General features: G+C 58.0%; 2 protein-coding genes across 3 annotated transcripts; one reads left to right on the top strand and one right to left on the bottom strand.

Moving 5' to 3' along the window:
- Positions 1-644: 644 nt before the first annotated feature.
- Positions 645-3,779, top strand: GNMT (glycine N-methyltransferase). The gene is made up of 6 exons (XM_036413725.2): positions 645-890; positions 1,910-2,037; positions 2,647-2,763; positions 2,974-3,116; positions 3,211-3,332; positions 3,419-3,779. The coding sequence occupies exons 1-6, from the start codon at positions 685-687 to the stop codon at positions 3,588-3,590; spliced, it is 888 nt and encodes a 295-aa protein (XP_036269618.1). The 5' UTR covers positions 645-684; the 3' UTR covers positions 3,591-3,779.
- Positions 3,780-3,863: 84 nt separating this feature from the next.
- On the bottom strand, positions 3,864-15,188 carry PEX6 (peroxisomal biogenesis factor 6). 2 transcript variants are annotated; one of them, XM_036413708.2, is made up of 17 exons: positions 14,180-15,187; positions 12,283-12,446; positions 11,741-11,824; positions 8,894-8,996; positions 8,676-8,809; positions 7,983-8,094; positions 7,218-7,426; positions 6,625-6,820; positions 6,365-6,441; positions 6,083-6,215; positions 5,797-6,002; positions 5,651-5,712; positions 5,311-5,419; positions 4,920-5,036; positions 4,729-4,806; positions 4,457-4,596; positions 3,864-4,268 (listed from the first exon to the last, which is right to left on the bottom strand). In XM_036413708.2, exons 1-17 carry the CDS (start codon positions 15,089-15,091, stop codon positions 4,132-4,134), a joined length of 2,973 nt encoding a protein of 990 aa, XP_036269601.1. In that variant the 5' UTR covers positions 15,092-15,187; the 3' UTR covers positions 3,864-4,131. The 2 variants fall into 2 exon arrangements, with proteins under 2 accessions (XP_036269601.1, XP_036269602.1); XM_036413709.2 differs by lacking the exon at positions 11,741-11,824 and having other exon boundaries at positions 14,180-15,188.
- Between the last annotated feature and the right edge of the window lie 3,528 nt (positions 15,189-18,716).

Below are 18,716 nucleotides of genomic sequence, written 5' to 3'. Positions count from 1 at the left end.
CCCTGACTTCTCGTTGGGCATCGCCGCGGAAAGCAGGTGGTTTGTAGAAGCTTGCGGACTGCTGAGGACCACACTCCTTCAGCGACTCAGGGACACGCTCGCTGCATCCCCTTCAGGACAGAGGCGCACTGCCTCCAGGTGGGCGGACTGGCCCCTGGATTCACAACTGCTCCTGGACCTGGGGGGCCAGACCCGCCTTCTCCGCAGAGACTCCCCTCCCCACCTCGTCCTTCCCCAGCTGGCCAGGCCACTCCTCCTTTAGATGTGCTGATGCCTGTCATTCCCAAGGGATGGTCCAGTCCTGGGCGCGGAGCTGTGTGTGGACCCGCCTGGAGCTCAGAGGACCTGCGTGGACACCAGCTGGCGCTGAAGAAAAGTCTTTCCTTTCTTTCCGGTTTGGGGTGGGGGTGGAGTGGGCAAGTGGGCACCCTCACTGCCCTCCCACCCTCTCCTGGCCCCCCTCCCGGTCCTCCTGCCGGCTGGGCACGGGGCTAGGAGGGCTCGCCCAGAGGCCTGGGTCCCCGGCGGGCGGCGGGCGGGGAGGGTGCGCCAGGTTTGGAGGAGGCCCTCCCCGGGCGCCGGGCCGGGGCGGCAGGGGCGGGTCCGCACGCTCACCTGCCATTGGGCAGGTGGGGCCGGGCCGGGCTATAAACGCGGGCCGGCGGCGGCGCGGGGCGCAGCAGGATGGTGGACAGCGTGTACCGCACCCGCTCGCTGGGGGTGGCGGCCGAGGGGCTGCCGGACCAGTACGCGGACGGCGAGGCGGCGCGCGTATGGCAGCTCTACATCGGCGACACCCGCAGCCGCACGGCCGAGTACAAGGCCTGGCTGCTCGGGCTGCTGCGCCAGCACGGCTGCCAGCGGGTGCTCGACGTGGCCTGCGGCACCGGGTGAGCGCGGCGGGGCGCGGGCGGGGGCCGGGGGCCGGGGCGCGCCCTGCAGACCTGGCCTGGCACCGGGGGGGCAGCCCCCGCCGCCGGGCCGGGGGCCGGGAGCCGGTCTGTCTGTCCCGCCCGCCGGCAGGCAGGCCCGGCGCCCGGGCGAGGCGGGCGGGTGGGGGCGCCCAGAGCAGACGAGGGTGCGGGTGGTGGGCACAGCCGGTGGGGCAGGCGGCGCCCCAGCAGCGCCAGGGCGGGTCGGGGCCAGGGCGATCGGATCCTGCTCCCGCGTTATTCCTGGGGTGATGGCAATTGTTGACAAGTAACATTTGCTCAGCATTCGTCCGTGCCAAGAGCTGTGCCAGGAGCTTTTGAAACATGTTTTTTTGGAAATCCTCACCAAACCCGGGGAGGTCAGTGCGCGGTGGAATCCCATTTGCAGCGATGGAAACTCAGATCCTCCCTCTGGCGGAGATGAGAACAGACCGGGGCTGCGGAGTCGGCCAGGGCTCAGTCCACACCACCTGCGTGCAGCCTGTGCGCACGTTTCTGGGCTTCCAGGAGCCTGTTTGCCCCGGCTCTCAGAGGGGGCACCCCCTTTTTGTTTGTTTGTTTTTCAACCCTCCCCCTGGAGGATGTATTGATTTTAGAGAGTGGAGGAGAGAGAGGGAAAGAGAGAGAAATATCAATGTGAGAAAAACACATGGATTGGTTGCCTCCTACACAGCTGGGGCTGGGGAGGAGCCTGCAATCCAGGTACGTGCCCTTGACCAGATGCGAAGGCCAATGCTTTTCCCACTGAGCCAACCCAGCCGGGGTGGATTGCTGAGTTTTAATGCACATTTGTAGAATATCTGACTCTGAATAGGTGCTAAAAACCAAAACACAATGCTGCTGCCTGGTGACAAGAAACAGATTTGCCAGGTCATTTGAGGTCAGCGGAGAGGAAGTGGAGGGATGGAGCGTGAGGGGCCTCCCGCCTTCCCGGGCCCCCTGATTGCCCTCTCTGCCTCTCGTCCCCCGTCTCCCAGGGTGGACTCCATCATGCTGGTGGAGGAGGGCTTCAGCGTGACCAGCGTGGATGCCAGTGACAAGATGCTGAAATACGCGCTTAAAGAGCGCTGGAACCGGCGCCATGAGCCTGCCTTCGACAAGTGGGGTATGCGATGGTCGCGGTCCAGGCCGGCAGGCCCGCCCGGCCCAGCCACCAAGGACTCTGCTCTCTCTGCCCCGGGCTCCTGGGGGGTGTTTTGTTTTCCTAAAGGACTCATTTCCCTTAAAAGGGAGGCTTAGGTGCCAGAATGAGACATCAGGTATGAGGAGCCAGTTATTTTATATATAAATTGATTTCAGAGAGGGAGAGGGAAAGATTGAAACATCAGTGATGAGGATTGGCTACCTCCTGCATGCCCCCTACTGGGGATTGAGCCTGAAACCCCTGACAGGGAATCGAACCGTGACATCCTGTTCACAGCCGGATACTCAATCACTGAGCCACGCCAGCCAGGCTTAATTTTATTTATAATGTCTTTCCCTCCCCCCAAAATAAAAGCCCATAAGCACAGAGTCCTCCTTTTGAACCATGGCTTCATTCTCTCTCGGCCCCTCTTCCCCTTCACCCTCCATGTCCATTATGATCCCCTCCCTCTAACGCGATGTGGAGTCCCTGCGTGTCTCTTGAGGGGAAACTGAGGCAGAGCTGCACTTGGTGGCGATGGGGACTGGTGGCACCAGGGTACCCGCCTGATCTCCCCTTCCCGGCCCCCAGTCATTGAGGAAGCCAACTGGATGACTCTGGACAAAGACGTGCCCCAGCCACCAGAGGGCGGCTTCGATGCTGTCATCTGCCTTGGGAACAGTTTTGCTCACTTGCCAGACTGCAAAGGTGAGAGGGTGTGGCCTTGGCACGGCCCTTGCTTTGAGCTATACCTCCTTTCCACAGAGCCCTGGGCACCTGCTCTCCCGCCGGAGCAGACTATGCTTTCTGTCCCTCTCTGCCTTGGCCCTGGCATCCCTGGGCAGTAGAAAGGTGGAGGGGAGACGGGTGCCGGGGGCCCTAAGTGGACACAGCCTCTCGCCCCTGCCGGGAGCTCAGGGGACCAGAGCGAGCACCGTCTGGCGCTGAAGAACATTGCGAACATGGTGCGGCCGGGGGGCCTGCTGGTCATCGATCATCGGAACTACGACCACATCCTCAGCACGGGCTGCGCACCCCCAGGAAAGAACATCTACTATAAGGTGGGCCCCCGAGGGAGGGCCCCGAGTGGGAAGGGTGACCCTGGGGTCCAGGCCCCACGGCGGCTGCAGAGACTAATGCAGCCGCCACTTACAGAGCGACCTGACCAAGGACATCACGACCTCAGTGCTGACCGTGAACAACAAGGCGCACATGGTGACCCTGGACTACACGGTGCAGGTGCCGGGGGCCGGCCAGGATGGTTCTCTCGGCTTGAGGTACCCCCTTGGCCAGGTGCGGGATGAGTTGCGAGGGGGGCATGCGGAGGCCACCAGTGCTCACGGTTGGTCCCTCTCTGTTGCAGTAAGTTCCGGCTCTCCTACTACCCTCACTGTCTCACGTCCTTCACGGAGCTGCTCCGAGCAGCCTTTGGGGGCAAGTGCCAGCACAGCATCCTGGGTGACTTCAAGCCTTACAAGCCGGGCCAGGCCTACATCCCCTGCTATTTCATCCACGTGCTCAAGAGGACGGACTGAGCCTGGCCTCAGCTCCCGCGGCCCTCTGCCCGGGTCCTGCCGGCTCTGTCTGGGGAGCCCCACACCAGCAGCTCCACGCGCAGATCCTGGCGGCGTGCGGAGGGAGGGGCCGACTGCAGCTGGGGTGCGGAGATCGGGGTTCAGCCTGATGTGAGGGTGAACAATACAGTCTGTGCCTTTTTCAGTTCCTGCACGTCTTGTGTTTGTGTCAGAGGATCAGGCACCCTGCCCTCCTCCCGTCTTGCTCTACCCCCACAACCACCACTCCACCAGCAGAGAGCAGCATACACTTTATTGTTTGTTCCCCACCGGCCCCCTCAGAGCCCAACTCCCAGAACTCCAGGTCCCCACCCCACTTCTGAGCAGATGGGCCTTAGTGTTGGGGCTGCCCTGGGAAAATGGGGCGGGGATGCCTCTTGAATTCTCCCAGGCCTGGAGGTAGGCAGCCCGAGACGGAGCCCCTTGCTCTCTCAGGTCCGCGGCGACCCCCAGGTAGCTTCAGCCACTGTGGGTGCGGCGGGTCCCGGGCTGCAGGAGGCCCCTAGCAGGCGGCAAACTTGCGCTGGATGCGCTTGTACCGGAGCAGCTCCTGCTCGCTGACCGAGGGCTCCAGGCGGGCGGCGGCCTGCAGCAGGTCCTCCATGGTGAGCAGCAGTGCTGCGCTCCCGGGCTCCAGCCCTAGGGGGACGGCATGGGGGAGGGGAGGCCAGGGCTCCCAGACTGTAGGGAACTCTGGCTCTGTCCCAGTAAGGAGAGCCCTGCCCAGAGTCCCCGAAACAAAAGGAGTCCCTCTTCTGGAACCCAGAACGGGGCCTGGTCTTCCCTCTAGCTTTTTGGCTGACCTCGGGGGCAGGCGAGTGGCTCACCTTCCTCCAGGTCCCGGACCCTGCGTCGGAGGGCAGCTGTCATGGCATCAGAACAGAGGGAGTAGAGGTCCGCACCGGTCAGCTGGGGCGGGCAGTGATCCAGCACGGCCACCAGGCTCACGGAGGGCTCCAGCTTGAACCTGTTGCAGGGCCACAGGAGAAGGAAGTTTGGCCCGGCGTGCCCTCCTCCCTCACAAGGCACCCCTGACCAGTGTGTTCTGCACGTCGCACTTATTCCCCAGCCAGACTCTGGGGGTCTCCTCAGGGCGTACTTGCGTGTGATGGCGCTCAGAACACGGAGCTGGGAGGCGCGGTCCTCGCTCACCCCCACAAACACCAGCTTGTCAAACCTTTAGGGAGAGAGGTGGAGGGAGCCCAGCACGAGGTGAATGAAGAAGGCACAGGATGGGGCCCAGGGACGAGCCTGGCTGGGTCTGGGGGAGGAGGGGTACGGGATGGGCACCTGCCAGGCCGCAGGAGGGCAGGGTCCAGGAGGTCTGGTCTGTTGGTGGCTCCGATCACAAACACGTCCTGAGTGCTGTGGAGCCCGTCCAGCTCCGCCAGGAGCTGAGACACCACCCTGCGAGGGAGGAGTGAAGGGGAGTCCTGCGCCAGCCTCGCTCCGCCCTGCCTGCCTGCAGGGCCTCTCCGTGCAGGCCTTCCCCACGGGGCCCCTTGCTGAGTCGGGCCTGTGCCAGGCACCCATTCTCCTCCATGTCCCACTCCCAAAGCCACAGCCCCTTTTAGCTTCTGTCTCAGAGCCGGAGGACAGCACTCTGGGCCCCGAAGGCTGCTGCACCCCATCCGGCACCCCTCCGTCCGGGCCCCGGCTCCAGGCTGGCTCAGACCCCCACCTGTCCATCACGCCTCCAGAGTCTCCACTTCGCCCCCGGCTTGGGGCCAAGGAGTCCAGTTCATCAAAGAAGATAATGCAGGGAGCCGCGGCCCGGGCCCTGGCAAACACTGAGGAGAGGGGGGCGCAGGAGGAGAAGCTCAGCGGGACTTTAAGTCACGGTGGGAGGGAAGAAAGCCCGGGCGTGGTAATTCATTACCAGCGCCAGGGAAGAGGCCCCCCTGGCAGAACTGGGGCTGGTGGAAAGGAAGACTGGGATGCCCATGAGCAGCCCGAGGGCGGGGGGTGGGGGTGGGGGACGGGGGCCTTCGGGTTCAGGACTGGAAGCCCCGTCCACTCACCTTCCCGGACGTTCTCCTCGCTTTGGCCCACGTACATGTTGATGAGCTCTGGCCCCTTCACGCTGAGGGAGAGATGTGGACACCCGGTTAGACACCCGGTCACCATCGGCTCACTCCACCCGGCCCCTCTCCAGACCCCTCGCCACCTGAGGAAGGTGAGGCTGCACTCGGTGGCCACTGCCTTGGCCAGGAGGGTCTTGCCAGTGCCGGGAGGCCCGTGGAGCAGGAGGCCTGAGCGCCTCAGGCCCAGGCTCAGCAGCTCGGGGTGCTCCAGAGGCAGCTGGATGGTCTCCAGGATCTCCTTCTTCACCTCCTGCAGCCCGCCCACGTCGTGCCAGGACACCGAGGGGATCTAGGGGAAGGAAAGAGCCCGGCTGGGGACATGCCAGAGGACGGAGCTCCGGCCCACCTCCGGGGGCCTGGAGTCTGTACCTTAGGGGCGCCGATGGCCTGGGAGTGAGCCGACTGCAGCTGCTCCAGGGCCTGCCCAAAGTCCTCCGCCAGGAGCAGGAAGCCAGCAGCGCACAGCTCCCGCTCATCCTCCTCACTCAGGCCGCCGGCCAAACTGCAAAGCGAAGACCCCGGGAGGCGTCTGGGGGACCGGACCCGAGGCCTCCCCCCATCAGGGCCCTGCTCCCTCCGCCCTGCCTTACCAGCTCCCACCCACCCACATTTCCTCTTGTCACCTTTGCCTTCGATACCCAGTTTTCTTACCCAGAGTTCCTGATCCTGGTGCAAGCTGCCCGGCTGCTGTGAGTCACGAGGGCATAGAGATCGCCCACCACAAAGCCCTGGGAACCACAGGAAAGGACGCGTGAGCAGGGCACAGTAGGCAGGAACCCGTGGGGGGCTGGTCCTCCAGCCGGAGCTGAGGCCCAATGCTGGTGCCTCGGGGTTTTCTACCCGCACTTGCAGGGCAGCAGGTCTGAGCTCCTACGACAGAGAACGTGGGAGGACCCTGCCTGGGTACTCACCGCACACCGCCGAGCCAGCTGTGCCAGGTCCACCTCTTGGCCCAGGGGCAGGCGGGCAGTGAGGGCCTGCAGGACGCTGAGCCGCTGCCCCTCTGACAGCACGGGCACCTCCAGCTCATGCGGAAATGCCGTCTGCACGTCAGCAGGCACGTCCTGGGCCCGGCTCGTGGTGGCTACAACCATCAGTGGAGGGCAGCTGCGGACAGGGAGGGGGGCAGGGAGTGAGGACTGGGGGAGAACTCTGCTGGCGACTGACACTGCCTTGTCCTGAGGCAGGTGCAGGAGAGCGGAGAGGTTTGTGGGCGCTAAGATAAGGAGATGAGCCCCCCAGGCTTCCTGGATGGGCTCCATGGGAATACCTCGAGGGGGACCTGTGCCCCCCCTCACACAGGGAGCTCACTGAGGGCAGAGGCTGTGCTTTTTTTTTTCAACCTAGTGCTCCCCAAGAAAAACTAGGGACCACATCTTTCTCCCTCTGGATACCCCTAAGCTCCTCAGGGCTATCAGGAGGGCAGTAGACACTGGAGAAGCCACGGAACGGGTGAAGGCTCAAGGATGAAGGAGGGATGAGGGTCGGGCCCAGCTCTGTGTACCTGGTGAGGGGGTCCTCATCGAGGAGGAGGCGACGCAGCGTGGCCACCACACGGGCGTCCTCACCCAGCCCATCGCGATCCCGGCCCAGAAGGTCCAAGGCTGTCAGCAACAGAACCGCAGGCCGGCAGCGCCGGGCCCGGGAGAAGGCGGCCTGCAGCTTGGTCTCCACGGCCCCGCTGCTGTCTGCACAGAGGCTGGAGCAGGGCACCTGGGGAGGGTCCCCATGTGAGCCAGGGCCAGGCGGGACGGGGCAGAAGGAGGCAGAGGTGCGAGCCACCTCTCTTTTCAATATGTATTTTATTGATTTTTTTACAGAGAGGAAGAGAGGGACAGAGAGTTAGAAACATCGATGAGAGAGAATCATCAGCTGCCTCTTGCACACCCCCTACTGAGGATGTGCCCACAACCAAGGCACATACCTCCGACCAGAATCGAACCTGGGACCTTTCAGTCCGAAGGCCGACGCTCCACCCACTGAGCCAAACCGGTTTTGGCCCGCCTCTCTTTTAAGGGTAGGATGGGCAAAGAAGGTATTGATGGCCAGTCCTACCTCTTGACCCTAATCTCACTTTTGGACTGTCCACCAAAATCTTAAAACCCCTCCTTGAAAGCATCTCTCAGGAGCTGAGCATCAAGGGAAATGGAGACCCACAGGGCTGGGGAGGTAGAGGCAGGCTAGGAGCCAGGAGGAAGAGGGGAGAGGGAGGAGGGAGAATCTGGGCTGGGGAGGGTTCTACTGGGTTCTACGCTCCGCGGACCCTCACCTGCAGCAAGTGGAGTCCGAGGCGGCCGCAGGCAGCAGCCACTGCGGTGGTCTTCCCACTGCCCGGGGGGCCCCGCAGAAGGACGCTGCCAGTTCCTGTCAGCAGGGCACCCCTGCAACCAGAGGACAGACACGTCTCTTCCACGCTGCCCACAGCTCAGAGTCCCCGGTGACAGGAGCGCCTTGGGTCCAGAGCGCAGACACCGTTTCTATCTCCTTGATGCACCCCCGCCCCTGGGCTGTCCCCATGCCGAGGCCACACTTCCCACGCCACCTATGGTGCCCTGGTGGGGTGTGGAGCGTAGGCAGCAGCCAGGACGGATTCCTGCGGTCGCCCTGCTTCTTCCATAAACCCGTGTGTCTGGTCTGGACTGGACCGGTATCAGGGAAGGGTCTGTGGTCTGGAGAGCTGTGTCCTTCCAGGCCAGGGTGGCTGGTGAGGACCGAGGGGAAGGGTCATCAGAGACAGCTGTCCCTGGTGGAGATCCTTCCTCCTCCACTGCCAACCTTGGAGGACGGATGCTGTCCCAGGAAAGGAGCTGGGAATGCGCCTACGGAGAGCACGGGGGCTAGCGGTGCTGGCGGACTGGCGTGAGGTCCAGCGATAGCACGTCCACCAGGAGATGGGAACCTCGTCTGGCCTGCTCCCCTCCGGGGGTGTGGCGACCCCCGAAGCTGCCGCAGCCTCACTCACCCTGGCTGGAGGCGAGGTCTCAGGGCAGCACACAGCTCGGTCACCAAGGCCTCCAGGCCCGGCGGAGATAAGCTGCTCCAGAGACTGGATTCTCCCGAAGGGACCCTGGGAACAGGGCTCAGGGTAGAACCCACCTGTGGAAGGGGTGAGGGACCTTTAGTTTTTAGAAGTTGGTTCTGCTCCTTTCCTCGGGTCCCTTGCTCCCCCCAGGGCCTCACCAAGTACAGGGAGGTGTGGGTGGTGTCAGCCAGGTAGGCGCGGGTTGGCCCATCTGGAGCTTCCCCGACTGTTCTCTTTGCTTTGAAGAACATCTCCTGCCACCTGCAGGAAAGAGGCCCCGTGAGTCCAGGCCCACAAAGCCCCTCCCCGAGGACAAGGTGGCTCAGTCACAGGGGCCCACTGCAGGGACAGACTCAAGAGCGGCACAAATACATGTCCTGACCTGGCAGGCGTCGGGGTGGGGAGAACTGGGGGAAGGGAAAGCAGATGGTCTTTCTTCTTTTTTCTTTTGTAAATCCTCACCCAAGGATATTCTTTTCTTTAGATATATTTTATTGATTTTTTTACAGAGAGGAAGGGAGAGGGATAGAGAGTTAGAAACATTGATGAGAGAGAAACAACGATCAGCTGCTTTCTGCACACCTCCCACTGGGGATGTGCCTGCAACCAAAGAGAACTGGGGTTACCCAGCGGGCTGCTGCCGCTGCAGGGCATAAAAATCAACATTTCTCACATGTATGAGCCCCTTCAGCAGATTAGTGGTTGCCGCGGCTGAAAAAAGGAGAGAATAGGGAGTGACTGCTAATGAGTCTGGAATTAGGTTGCACAACCTTGTGAATATACCCAAAACCACTGAGATGTAGTACATTCCAAAAGCATGAATTTGATGGTATGTGAATTGGTATATCTCAATTTAAAAGTTAACATTTTCCCTCCCTTTGGAGAAAAATGAAAAGACAGCCCAGGCCCCAGCTTCACTTGATTCTGTCCCAATAGGTCTGGGGTGAGGCTCTGGCATCTGTACTTTCCAAAAGCTCCTCAGTCATCCACAGGGCTCTGCGGCACCAGCCAGTGTCAGAGAGAATTGGGGTTACCCAGCCTGCTCTGCCGCTGCAGGGAGCAGTTTCCAGCCCAGCTGCTCAGATGAAGAAATGATCAACTTGTCCTCTCTTTAATCCTCAGGCAGCAAGGCAGTGGCAGAACCAGTCCATAACCTTGGCCTCACTGAGGTCCAGTCAACCTGCGAATTCCTTGGCTCACAATGACCTACAGTCACAAAGCTGCCCCCTCTGGGAGCCGAAGGGGAGCAGTGGGAATGCCTCCAGGTGGCGGGGGGAGCACATCATGCCGGTATTACGAAATTCTTGTAACTATTACGGTAGGCAGTGATCATGCTAAAAACTGGGACCTAAGGGAAACCGTCTTCCCGTTAATCATTCATTATAAACAAACAGTGGATGGGTCTACAACCTAGGACCTCAATCAAGCCCAGCACCGTGCGTCAGGGCACACAGGGGCAGCACTGGGACCCAGGGAGGCACAGCTCCAGTGGAGGGTTAGGGGGAGACTCCCCTCTCCTGTGGAGCTGGACCACTTTGCCGAGTACAAGGGTCAGAACTTTGGGACATACCTGGACTCTGCTGGGGAATACTGGGCTGTGTTCCCAGGAGCCAGATGGGAGCCAGTGGAGTCTGGCTCCCGTCAGCCTGGTTGGGGAAGTGAACACAGGGTCGGATCTGTAGAGGTTACACTATCACAGGAGACTCCCTGCAGGGCTTCCCTTACCAAGCTCAGGGGGCAGGGCCAAAGCACCCATCCTCCCCTGTCCTTGGACCCAACTGTCCTTCCAACCCTGCTCTCCAGGACCTGCTCAGGGGGAGGAGAATGCTCAGCACCCAGAGGGAGACACTCGCTGGAGAGTTAGGATGGCGGACGTCCAGGAATAGGACTGGCTGGCTGGTCTGTCTCAGGAGGGCCTAATGCCCATTCCCCTTTGATAGTGAGAAGAACAGACATCCTGTAGCTCTCCCACAGGACGCTAGCTCAAAGGCATTGGAGGATGGAAGACAGAAGTGGGAAGTGACTGGTACCTGCCAGCCTGGCCCTTTCCCCCGGTCCCAGGTGTAGACTTGATCTGGGAAAGCTCAAAGAGGTGCCATGTGTTACACGGGGCACCACCACAGGCCTAGATGTTGGTCAAGAATAAATCAGGCACTCCAGGCGAGGCCTCCCTCTCTCTGGGCAGAGGACCCAGGCTAGCTGGGCCCGAGACCTTGGTCCTGGTGATGCTTAAACCCAAAATCTCGCAGGCTGGTCCCACCACCTCACTGAGGTTTGCCTGAAAGTTGGGTTTGTGCGTCTGCCAGTTGTGTTCTCCTAGTAAGCTGCCACTGGAAATCAGTCCTGAATAGAGGGACTGACTGGGGTACAGGCACGACACATTCTTCCCCCTTCATATAGGGCCAAAGCAGTCTCTGGATTCATTTCCTCACCATTTTACAAGGAGCCTCTGTGGTCAAGAGTCAACAGAAAGAGAAAGGTTGGACTCTTCCTGTTTCAAGGTTCTTGCTCATTTATGCTCTTATTTCTCGCCCTCTGTTGAGGATAAGGAAAGCGGGAAGGCCTCTCTAGGAAAGCAGAAATCCCTCGCTCCCGTTTCAGGACGTAAAACCGAACCGCAGCACGTGCACACTCCATCAGTTAGGGTAGAAATCCGAGCCTGGCTCTCCTCGTGCTGAGTATGTGGGAGCTAGGGCCCGAACAGCTTTGTGGTTGAGGATGGAAAACAAGGAATTCCACCTGGGTCTAGACCATTCCTTTATTTCTCATGCTTTCCCTTACCTAGGGCCCCCATTTTCTTTGAGGATAAACCCTAAGCTAGCAGGCAGTGACTCTTAACCTTTTTTTCCGTTATGTGCCTAACGAGAACCTGAAGATTGGAAAATGCAGGACAACAAAATGTTCTTATGCACAAAATTATCCCATACCACTTGGGAAGAGGGGGTTGCAAAGCTCCTGCACCCAGACTAGGAACCCCAGCTGTGAGAGAGGAGGCAGCCGCATACCTGGGCAATTTCTCTGGCCTTCCTTCCAGGGTCTCTACTTGCCCAACTGTTGGCACACACAGAACATCCCCTTCCTGGACCGGCCTGTAACACAGCAGTGGCCCTGGTCAGCTCACGGCACCAGTCAAGAGCATGTGCCTGACATATTCCTCCCCCACCCCACCCCACTTCCACCATCAACATGAAGACAGTACCCAGAGACCCCAAGCAGTTGTCCAGAGAACAAGTCTGACCTAGAATGGGCTGGAGGAAATGGCGAGGAGGCTGGGAAGGGTAATCAGGAACCAGGAAGGGGTGACACAGGATCCCTGCTCTCTTGGGGCTCCTCTCAAATCAGAGCAGTTTTCTCAATTTAGAATGTCCAGATTCACCTCAAGGTCCAGATTTCTCTTCTACTGTCTGCCTGACACACCAAGCCACAAAACTGCTTAAAATGTGACTTTTTAAAACCAGAGGCTCCATGGTCCCTGGATCTAGGGGTGATGGGACAGGAGAGCAATGGGGGCGAGGTGCTATCCTCCAAAAAGGGGTAGCCAGCTAACCTGGGCGTCTGAAAGTGCCGATACAGAACATGGTCATAATTTCCGTTCGTGCTGTAGTGGGGAGAGGACACAATTTCGATGTGTAACTCTTTGGCAAACGGAGGCCCAGGCAGCACTGAGCGGCTTCCTTTGTCTGCAGGGGCGCTGGAGCCTTCCGAGTATCTCTATGGGAGAAACAACCGTCACCTTATAATCTCCTCCTTGTCCGGCTCTGCCCTCTCTTAGCAGCCGGTATTTCTACTTTCATTCCCATACCCCCAAGGCTTGTGGGAGGGGAGGGCTAGGAGAGCAGAGTTGCAGACCTGTATCTTCCCTAGAGAACAGAAACCTCTCCTAATGAGCGAGAAAAAGGTTTCTGACTCTGACTTTTCTGACATTAACTCCAAAAGTTCCCTAGTAAAGATAACTCCTCTGGGATACCTTCAAGCTGGGCTAGAGCTACTAAAATGGTAGTGATTTCATTCGCACAGCACTTTGAATGGCACCAGGCAGCCACTGGCCTGGATGTTAAGTGGACATTAGAGCAGGCCTCTGAATTCAGGCAGCGGGAAGAGGATATGAATTAACGGGTTGGTTCAGCTGAATGAGCTCCAGCTTGAGTACTTCAGTTTTCCCTCCATTCAGAAGGAAACACAGTCCTGGCTCCCATTCAGGCATACATCTTTTCCTGACACCCCATGGCCCTCGTTGGCTAGGTCAGCATCATCTACCAGAACTATCCACAGTGATAAAAATGTCCTATATTTACAGGTGCCTATTGAGCACTTACTTGATATGTGACTAAAACAACCGAAGACCTGAATCTTTAACTTTATTTGGTTTTAATTGAAGTCACAAAGTGGCTAGTGGCTTCCATATTGGATAATTAAACACCCATCTACATAGTTAAAACATTAGACTATATTTGTTTCCTCCCCTCAAAAAAACAAAACAAAACACAATTATCTTCTTGAAGTAAGGCCCTTAAAGGCAAAAACCAAAAACTTCACTTGGATATCTATACTAATGATAGGGCAATCTGCTAAATTAGACCGGGAGACCTTCCAGACACTCTTCCCGACAAAGCCAAGGTGGAGAGGCTGAGGCAGAGGCGTTAGGGGTTATCATGCCAGGAGGGGAGGGCTGTTGGGGATGAGCAGGCCAGCAGGCAGAGTGGTTAGGGGCGATCAGACAGACAGGCAGGTGAGTGGTTAGGAGCCAGGAGTCCCAGATTGCGAGAGGGATCCCTGATTGGAGAGGGTGCAGGCCCGGCTGAGGAATAAATTTCATGCACTGGGCCACCAGTATTTAATAAAATATTACAATTAAACACCAGGCACCAAAGATAATTGGGGATTAGACAGATGACATGAACCTAAAAAGGCAGAATAAAGTAAATGCTGCAAGAAAGGGCACAATGCTACATATAAGAGGATGTCATGCTAAATTTTTGATGGTGACATTATGAAAGGCTTTGTGAGGATGGTGGCATCCTTCTATGGGCCTTGAAGGGAAGGACCGTAGGACTTTTAACAAATAAAGGGAAAAACGGGAAAAAAAATTGAAGCCAAGGATAAACCTGAGCAAAAGCACTTAAGTATCATCCTCCACACTACCCAGCACAATAGGGGGTACACTGGCATTGCCACAGACACTTGTTAGACTGCGCTGATTAATGTATGACTTTTATGTATTCCCCCGGCACTTCATGCACCTCACATTTCACATGGGTAGAAGCCCTTCCCATGCACCACCGCACCACGGAGGATAACGACACTCTGACTGTAGAGAAAGGATACATCAGGCGAGGCATTAAGCGAGTGAAGTCCAAGACCTCAGTCGTCTAGGGCCTTTACTATGATTAAAACGAGGAGGGGAGAAGGCGATAATCGTTCCTGACCTCAGCCCTCTAGCCTACCTGGATGCTGAGCTCTCCCACGTCTAGGAGATCACAGCCGAGATTAAAAGCCAGAGTGGAGGGCACGAGGGCCAGTCCATCGGCCAGGGCTTCTCCCACCGGCCCAGAGCCGGGCCCCAACCGGGCCGGAAGGTCCCAGCGCGGCTCCAGGACCCGCACCGTGGCCAGGCGTGGCTGGGAGGGCTCCGATGCCGCTTCGGCCCGGGTCACCCACACCCACTCGCCCTGGAAGAGGCCGAGGCTACGGAGACAACTCCGGCTCACCCCCAGGGACTCCCCAGTGCCACCTACGACCCCCCGGAGCCGCCGGACCGCCCCGGAGGCCGCGAAGGAGGACACCAGGGGCGGGGGTGCGGGCCGGCCGCGGTCCCCCGCCTCCGGGCCCGGCGTGGGCCGCCCTCGGAGCTCGGTCACAGCCAGCCGCGTCCCCGGGCCCAGCAGCCCTTGCAGCGCCGGCCGCGTCTCCAGCACCCGCGGTGCGGGCGCGGGCACCGGTACGGGCAGGGCCTCCCCGCGCCGCACCAGCAGCGGCCCGATCCGCGGTGCGAGCCCGGGCCCCGGCGGCGAGGTGCCGAGCAGCGCCCAGCACAGCGCCGGGGGCCGCCGCACCGGCCGCGCCCGCACCCGCGCCCCGGAGCCCAGCGCCAGGAGCCGCAGCAGCGCGCGGCTCACCAGCAGCTGCGGGGGCCCGGGCCCCTGCTCCGCGACCCCCTGCTCCTCCAGCCCCGCGCCCGCGCCCTCCAGCGCCGCCACCAGCAGCGCCGGCCCCGCCGGGCTCTCCCCCGCCGGCCGCAGGGCCAGCACCAGCCCGTGCCCCGCCGGGGACCACGGGCCCCCGGGCGGCAGCAGCACCGCCAGCGGGGGGGTCTCGCTCGGGAAGGGCTCCAGGACCCGCAGGACTGCCAGCGCCATGGTGACAGGGGCCAGAGGGGCCGGGGAAGCAGCGAGCCTCCCTCCCGGAGCCGGACACCCTGCGGCCCCGCGGCGTGCGCCGCTTCCGCTTCCGCTTCCGCCGGGGGAGGGGCGGGGCAGGGGGGAGGGGCGTGGGGGGCAGCGCGCGTGCTCCGAGGGGAAGCGGCGCCCTGGCTGCAACTGGCTGGTACCTCGATGGATGGATGGCGGGAACACCATTCGCTGCGGTTGCACAGTCTTCACACACGCGTCCTCTGAAACTGTGTCCAGGGGTTTGCTTTGCACGCCTGCTAAGGGAGTGACGTCCTCTCAGCCACCTCGCCCCACAACATGCACTTAATTTCTTTCTTTTTAAAAAAAAATATATTTTATTGATTTTTCACAGAGAGGAAGGGAGATAGAGTGTCAGAAGCATCATGAGAGAGAAACATCGATCAGCTGCCTCTTGCACATGGGGTTGTGCCCGCAACCAAGGTACATGCCCTTGACCGTAATCGAACCCGGGACACTCCAGTCCACAGGCCGACGCGCCAAACCGGTCTCCGCTAATTTCTTTTGAATCATCAGTGAACGGTCAGCGTGCAGCGGGCCAACTGGGCCCGCGCCTGAGAGTTGTGGGCGGAGTATTTAGGAAGGAGTCCATTTCTCTTGAAATCCTACAGTTCCCACTGTGGAAGGATAGGCACTGAGGTTTGGGGGGGTGGGAAGGTTGCAGCAGGGCGTGGTAGGGTTATTAAAACTGTCCCAGGCATGCCTGTGAGTATGCAGTGCTTGCTGGCTGCATTACTGCATGTGATTCATGGGGCCCTGGAGTGCTGAGTGCTGCCACACCTGTTCCAGCTCATCCTACACAAAACCCACTCCAGTGTTTCTGGTCCTGTTTCTTCTACTCCCACCAAATGTGAAGCAAAGACAAAGCAGCTTTGCTTTTTTCATCCCTCCAAAACCAGCTGTTCTCCCCCAGCCAATCCTTGCAAACGGGAGAAACATTTCCTGTTTCTAGGGGAATTTAGCAGGGGGGTTGGGGGGGGGAGACAGGGGGAGTAGCGTAGCAGGCAGAAGAGAGTGGTTCAAGGCTTCAGTCATGAGCACCAAACCAACAGCTTGTGTCCCACCTGTACTGTTACTTAGATCTCATACTCGTTTCCATCTCCCTGCTCTGCACAAGACACTAGATACTGGTAGGCCATGCTTCCAGTTATTAACAATATGTAGGGTTCTCCCAAAATGTATACACACACTTTGAATAATTATAAAGGCAGTGTTTATTAAAATACATTGCATTTTCAAAATTGAGCTATTAGCTGTTAAAGTGTATATACATTTTGGGGGGACACCCTGTACTGTATATGTACTCAGAATCTATGGGTTCCTTGGTGGTAATCTACTCTTTCTGGACCGTGCATGCTCTTCCAGCTACGGCCCAACTTTCTCCTTTCCTTCACAGCGAGCATCTTGAGGCAGTCTACTACTCTGCACATTCTGTGTTCCTAAAAATGCAAGAGTTGAATATTACATTTACATGTTATAAGGCATTTCCATCCCTAAAGCCATAAGATTTTTGAAAAATGTCTGATTATAGTTTCTGGAGGTACCTCTAGTCCTAAACCTGAAATTGCACAGTCCCACATCTTTAGAACAGCATGCAAGAATGCAGTAGGTAGCTGAATTCACATGGATGAAAATTCCTAGTTGGTAATTCTAAACTATTATGTGTCTCTGTTCCCTGCTCCCAGAGGACTGAGGACTGAAAGGCTGGTGGGGTGGGTCCAAAGAGGATAAGCTTGCTTTACACAGTAGCAGGCCAGCTCTAGGTCTTAGGACTGCGGTACTGCTTGAGGTCTCCAGAATGGGTAGATACATCTGGTATCCTGTCTCAGTGGGCACCCATGTGGACTCAAATATCCATCCATAAGTATATGTCCTTTTCCCCAGCAAATAATGGCTGGCATACAGTCCAATCGGCATTACCTTAAAATTGTATTAGTCACTGGGAGCCAAACACTACTTCTATAAGACTTCCACACCTCTTAGGGCTTTTCCACCCACTATAAGCTTCCTTTTACTCCTCTGAAACTTTCCTGTAAAGATCACCAAAACCTCTCAACTACAGAATCAAGGTGATGCTATCTGATCTTTATCTTACTCAGTCTTCCTCTGGAATCCGACACTACTGACCAATTCTCTTACTTCCTTTGCCATTATGACACCAGTTTCCCTTCTACATCCCTGATAGCTTCCTGAAGTCATCCTCAACTCCTCCCTTTCCCTTAAAAATCTTCCCCACAATCCAGTGAATCACCAAATCCTGTTGATTTTACACATTTCCCAATTCCATCCTTCTTCTCCATACCCATGGCCATCTATATATATTATATAAAAGCCTAATCTGCAAAGTGTCCCCTCCTGAGTTTGACTCACCAGGAGTTTGATCACTTGCTATGAAGTGCAATGACCACCAGGGGGTGGTGCATAATGAAGGAAGGCCGCAGCTGGCAGCTGCTAGGGACCCTTACCCATGCATGAATTTCATACACTGGGCCTCTAGTTGTATTATAAATGTATTTTTTATTGATTTTTTTTTTTTTTTTTTTTTTTTTTTTACAGAGAGAAAGGGAGAGAGATAGAGAGTTAGAAACATCGATGCGAGAGAAACATCGATCAGCTGCCTCCTGCACACCCCACACTGGGGATGTGTCTGCAACCAAGGTACCAGCCCTTGACCGGAATCGAACCCGGGACCTTTCAGCCCGCAGACCAACCGACACTCTACCACTGAGCCAAACCGGTTTCGGCTTATTCTTAAGCCTTCTCCAGTTTCTTCATGTAGTCAATCTGCTCCTGGAGTCAACTTTCTGAAACATACTCCTCCAGCCCAATCTAGGTTTGTGTAATTTATTACACTGTATCTTAACCATCTGTTTACACCTGTCTGTGAACTTCACCTGACTGGAACTCCTTGAGGCCAGGAACTGATCTTATCCATTAGGACATTAGCTTGTGCAGGGTTGGGGAGTAAGGGATGTATTTCCCAAGACACTAAACCCCGAGTTTCCAAGTGTGCAAATCTAGCTGGTGCCCCCATCCCAGGAGATCTGCAGTAGGAACAGGGACCCACTTCCCAAAGTAGCAACAAACCCTGGATTCTCATCTCATTGCACCCTAGCCCCAGTCTGCGAGGCTTCCCCTTTGATTCTCTGCAAGCCCTGTCTAGGAAAGGGATGCCATCGAGCACTCTCCACCAAGTGGAGCTACGTTACCCTGAAGAAGAAAGGTACCCCTTCCTTTTAGGGCTTCTTTCCTTCCATTCGGACTGGGCAGGGTGGAGGAAGAGAGAGAGCCCCCTCAGAGGGGAACAGGCCGTGAAGAAAGGCCCAGGCCCGCGTACGCCGACGCCGGAGTGCGGCACTCGGTCCTCAGTTCGGGCTTCCCCTCACCCCGCCTCCTTCGCTAAGCCCCGCCCACTTTAGGGCGGGACCTCCCCCTTGAGCCAATTCCTGGAGCCGAACCCTGGCGGTTTGTACTCTTCTTTTCCAATGAGAAAAAAAGGAAGCAGCTCGGCTCCAGTGGCCAATCCGGAAAGGCGGCGTCCGGTTGTCAGGCAGGTTTGGGGGAGTTCGGGCCA

Source organism: Pipistrellus kuhlii, unplaced genomic scaffold (assembly GCF_014108245.1).
Source record: "Pipistrellus kuhlii isolate mPipKuh1 unplaced genomic scaffold, mPipKuh1.p scaffold_m20_p_5, whole genome shotgun sequence".
Taxonomy (NCBI): domain Eukaryota; kingdom Metazoa; phylum Chordata; class Mammalia; order Chiroptera; family Vespertilionidae; genus Pipistrellus; species Pipistrellus kuhlii.
This window is presented reverse-complemented; position numbering and strand designations above follow the sequence as displayed.

Bases quoted from the DNA above. Each gene is read 5' to 3' on its own strand.
- PEX6 (XM_036413708.2), bottom strand. From the start codon at position 15,091: ATGGCGCTGGCAGTCCTGCGGGTCCTGGAGCCCTTCCCGAGCGAGACC. The intron at 8,997-11,740 runs GTATGCGGCTGC...TCTTTCCTGCAG, and splicing joins AGGCCAGAGAAATTGCCCAG to GTGGCAGGAGATGTTCTTCA. The intron at 6,216-6,364 runs GTAAGAAAACTG...TTCGCTTTGCAG, and splicing joins ACCAGGATCAGGAACTCTGG to TTTGGCCGGCGGCCTGAGTG.
- GNMT (XM_036413725.2), top strand. From the start codon at position 685: ATGGTGGACAGCGTGTACCGCACCCGCTCGCTGGGGGTGGCGGCCGAG. The intron at 891-1,909 runs GTGAGCGCGGCG...CCCGTCTCCCAG, and splicing joins GACGTGGCCTGCGGCACCGG to GGTGGACTCCATCATGCTGG. The intron at 2,038-2,646 runs GTATGCGATGGT...CCCGGCCCCCAG, and splicing joins GCCTGCCTTCGACAAGTGGG to TCATTGAGGAAGCCAACTGG.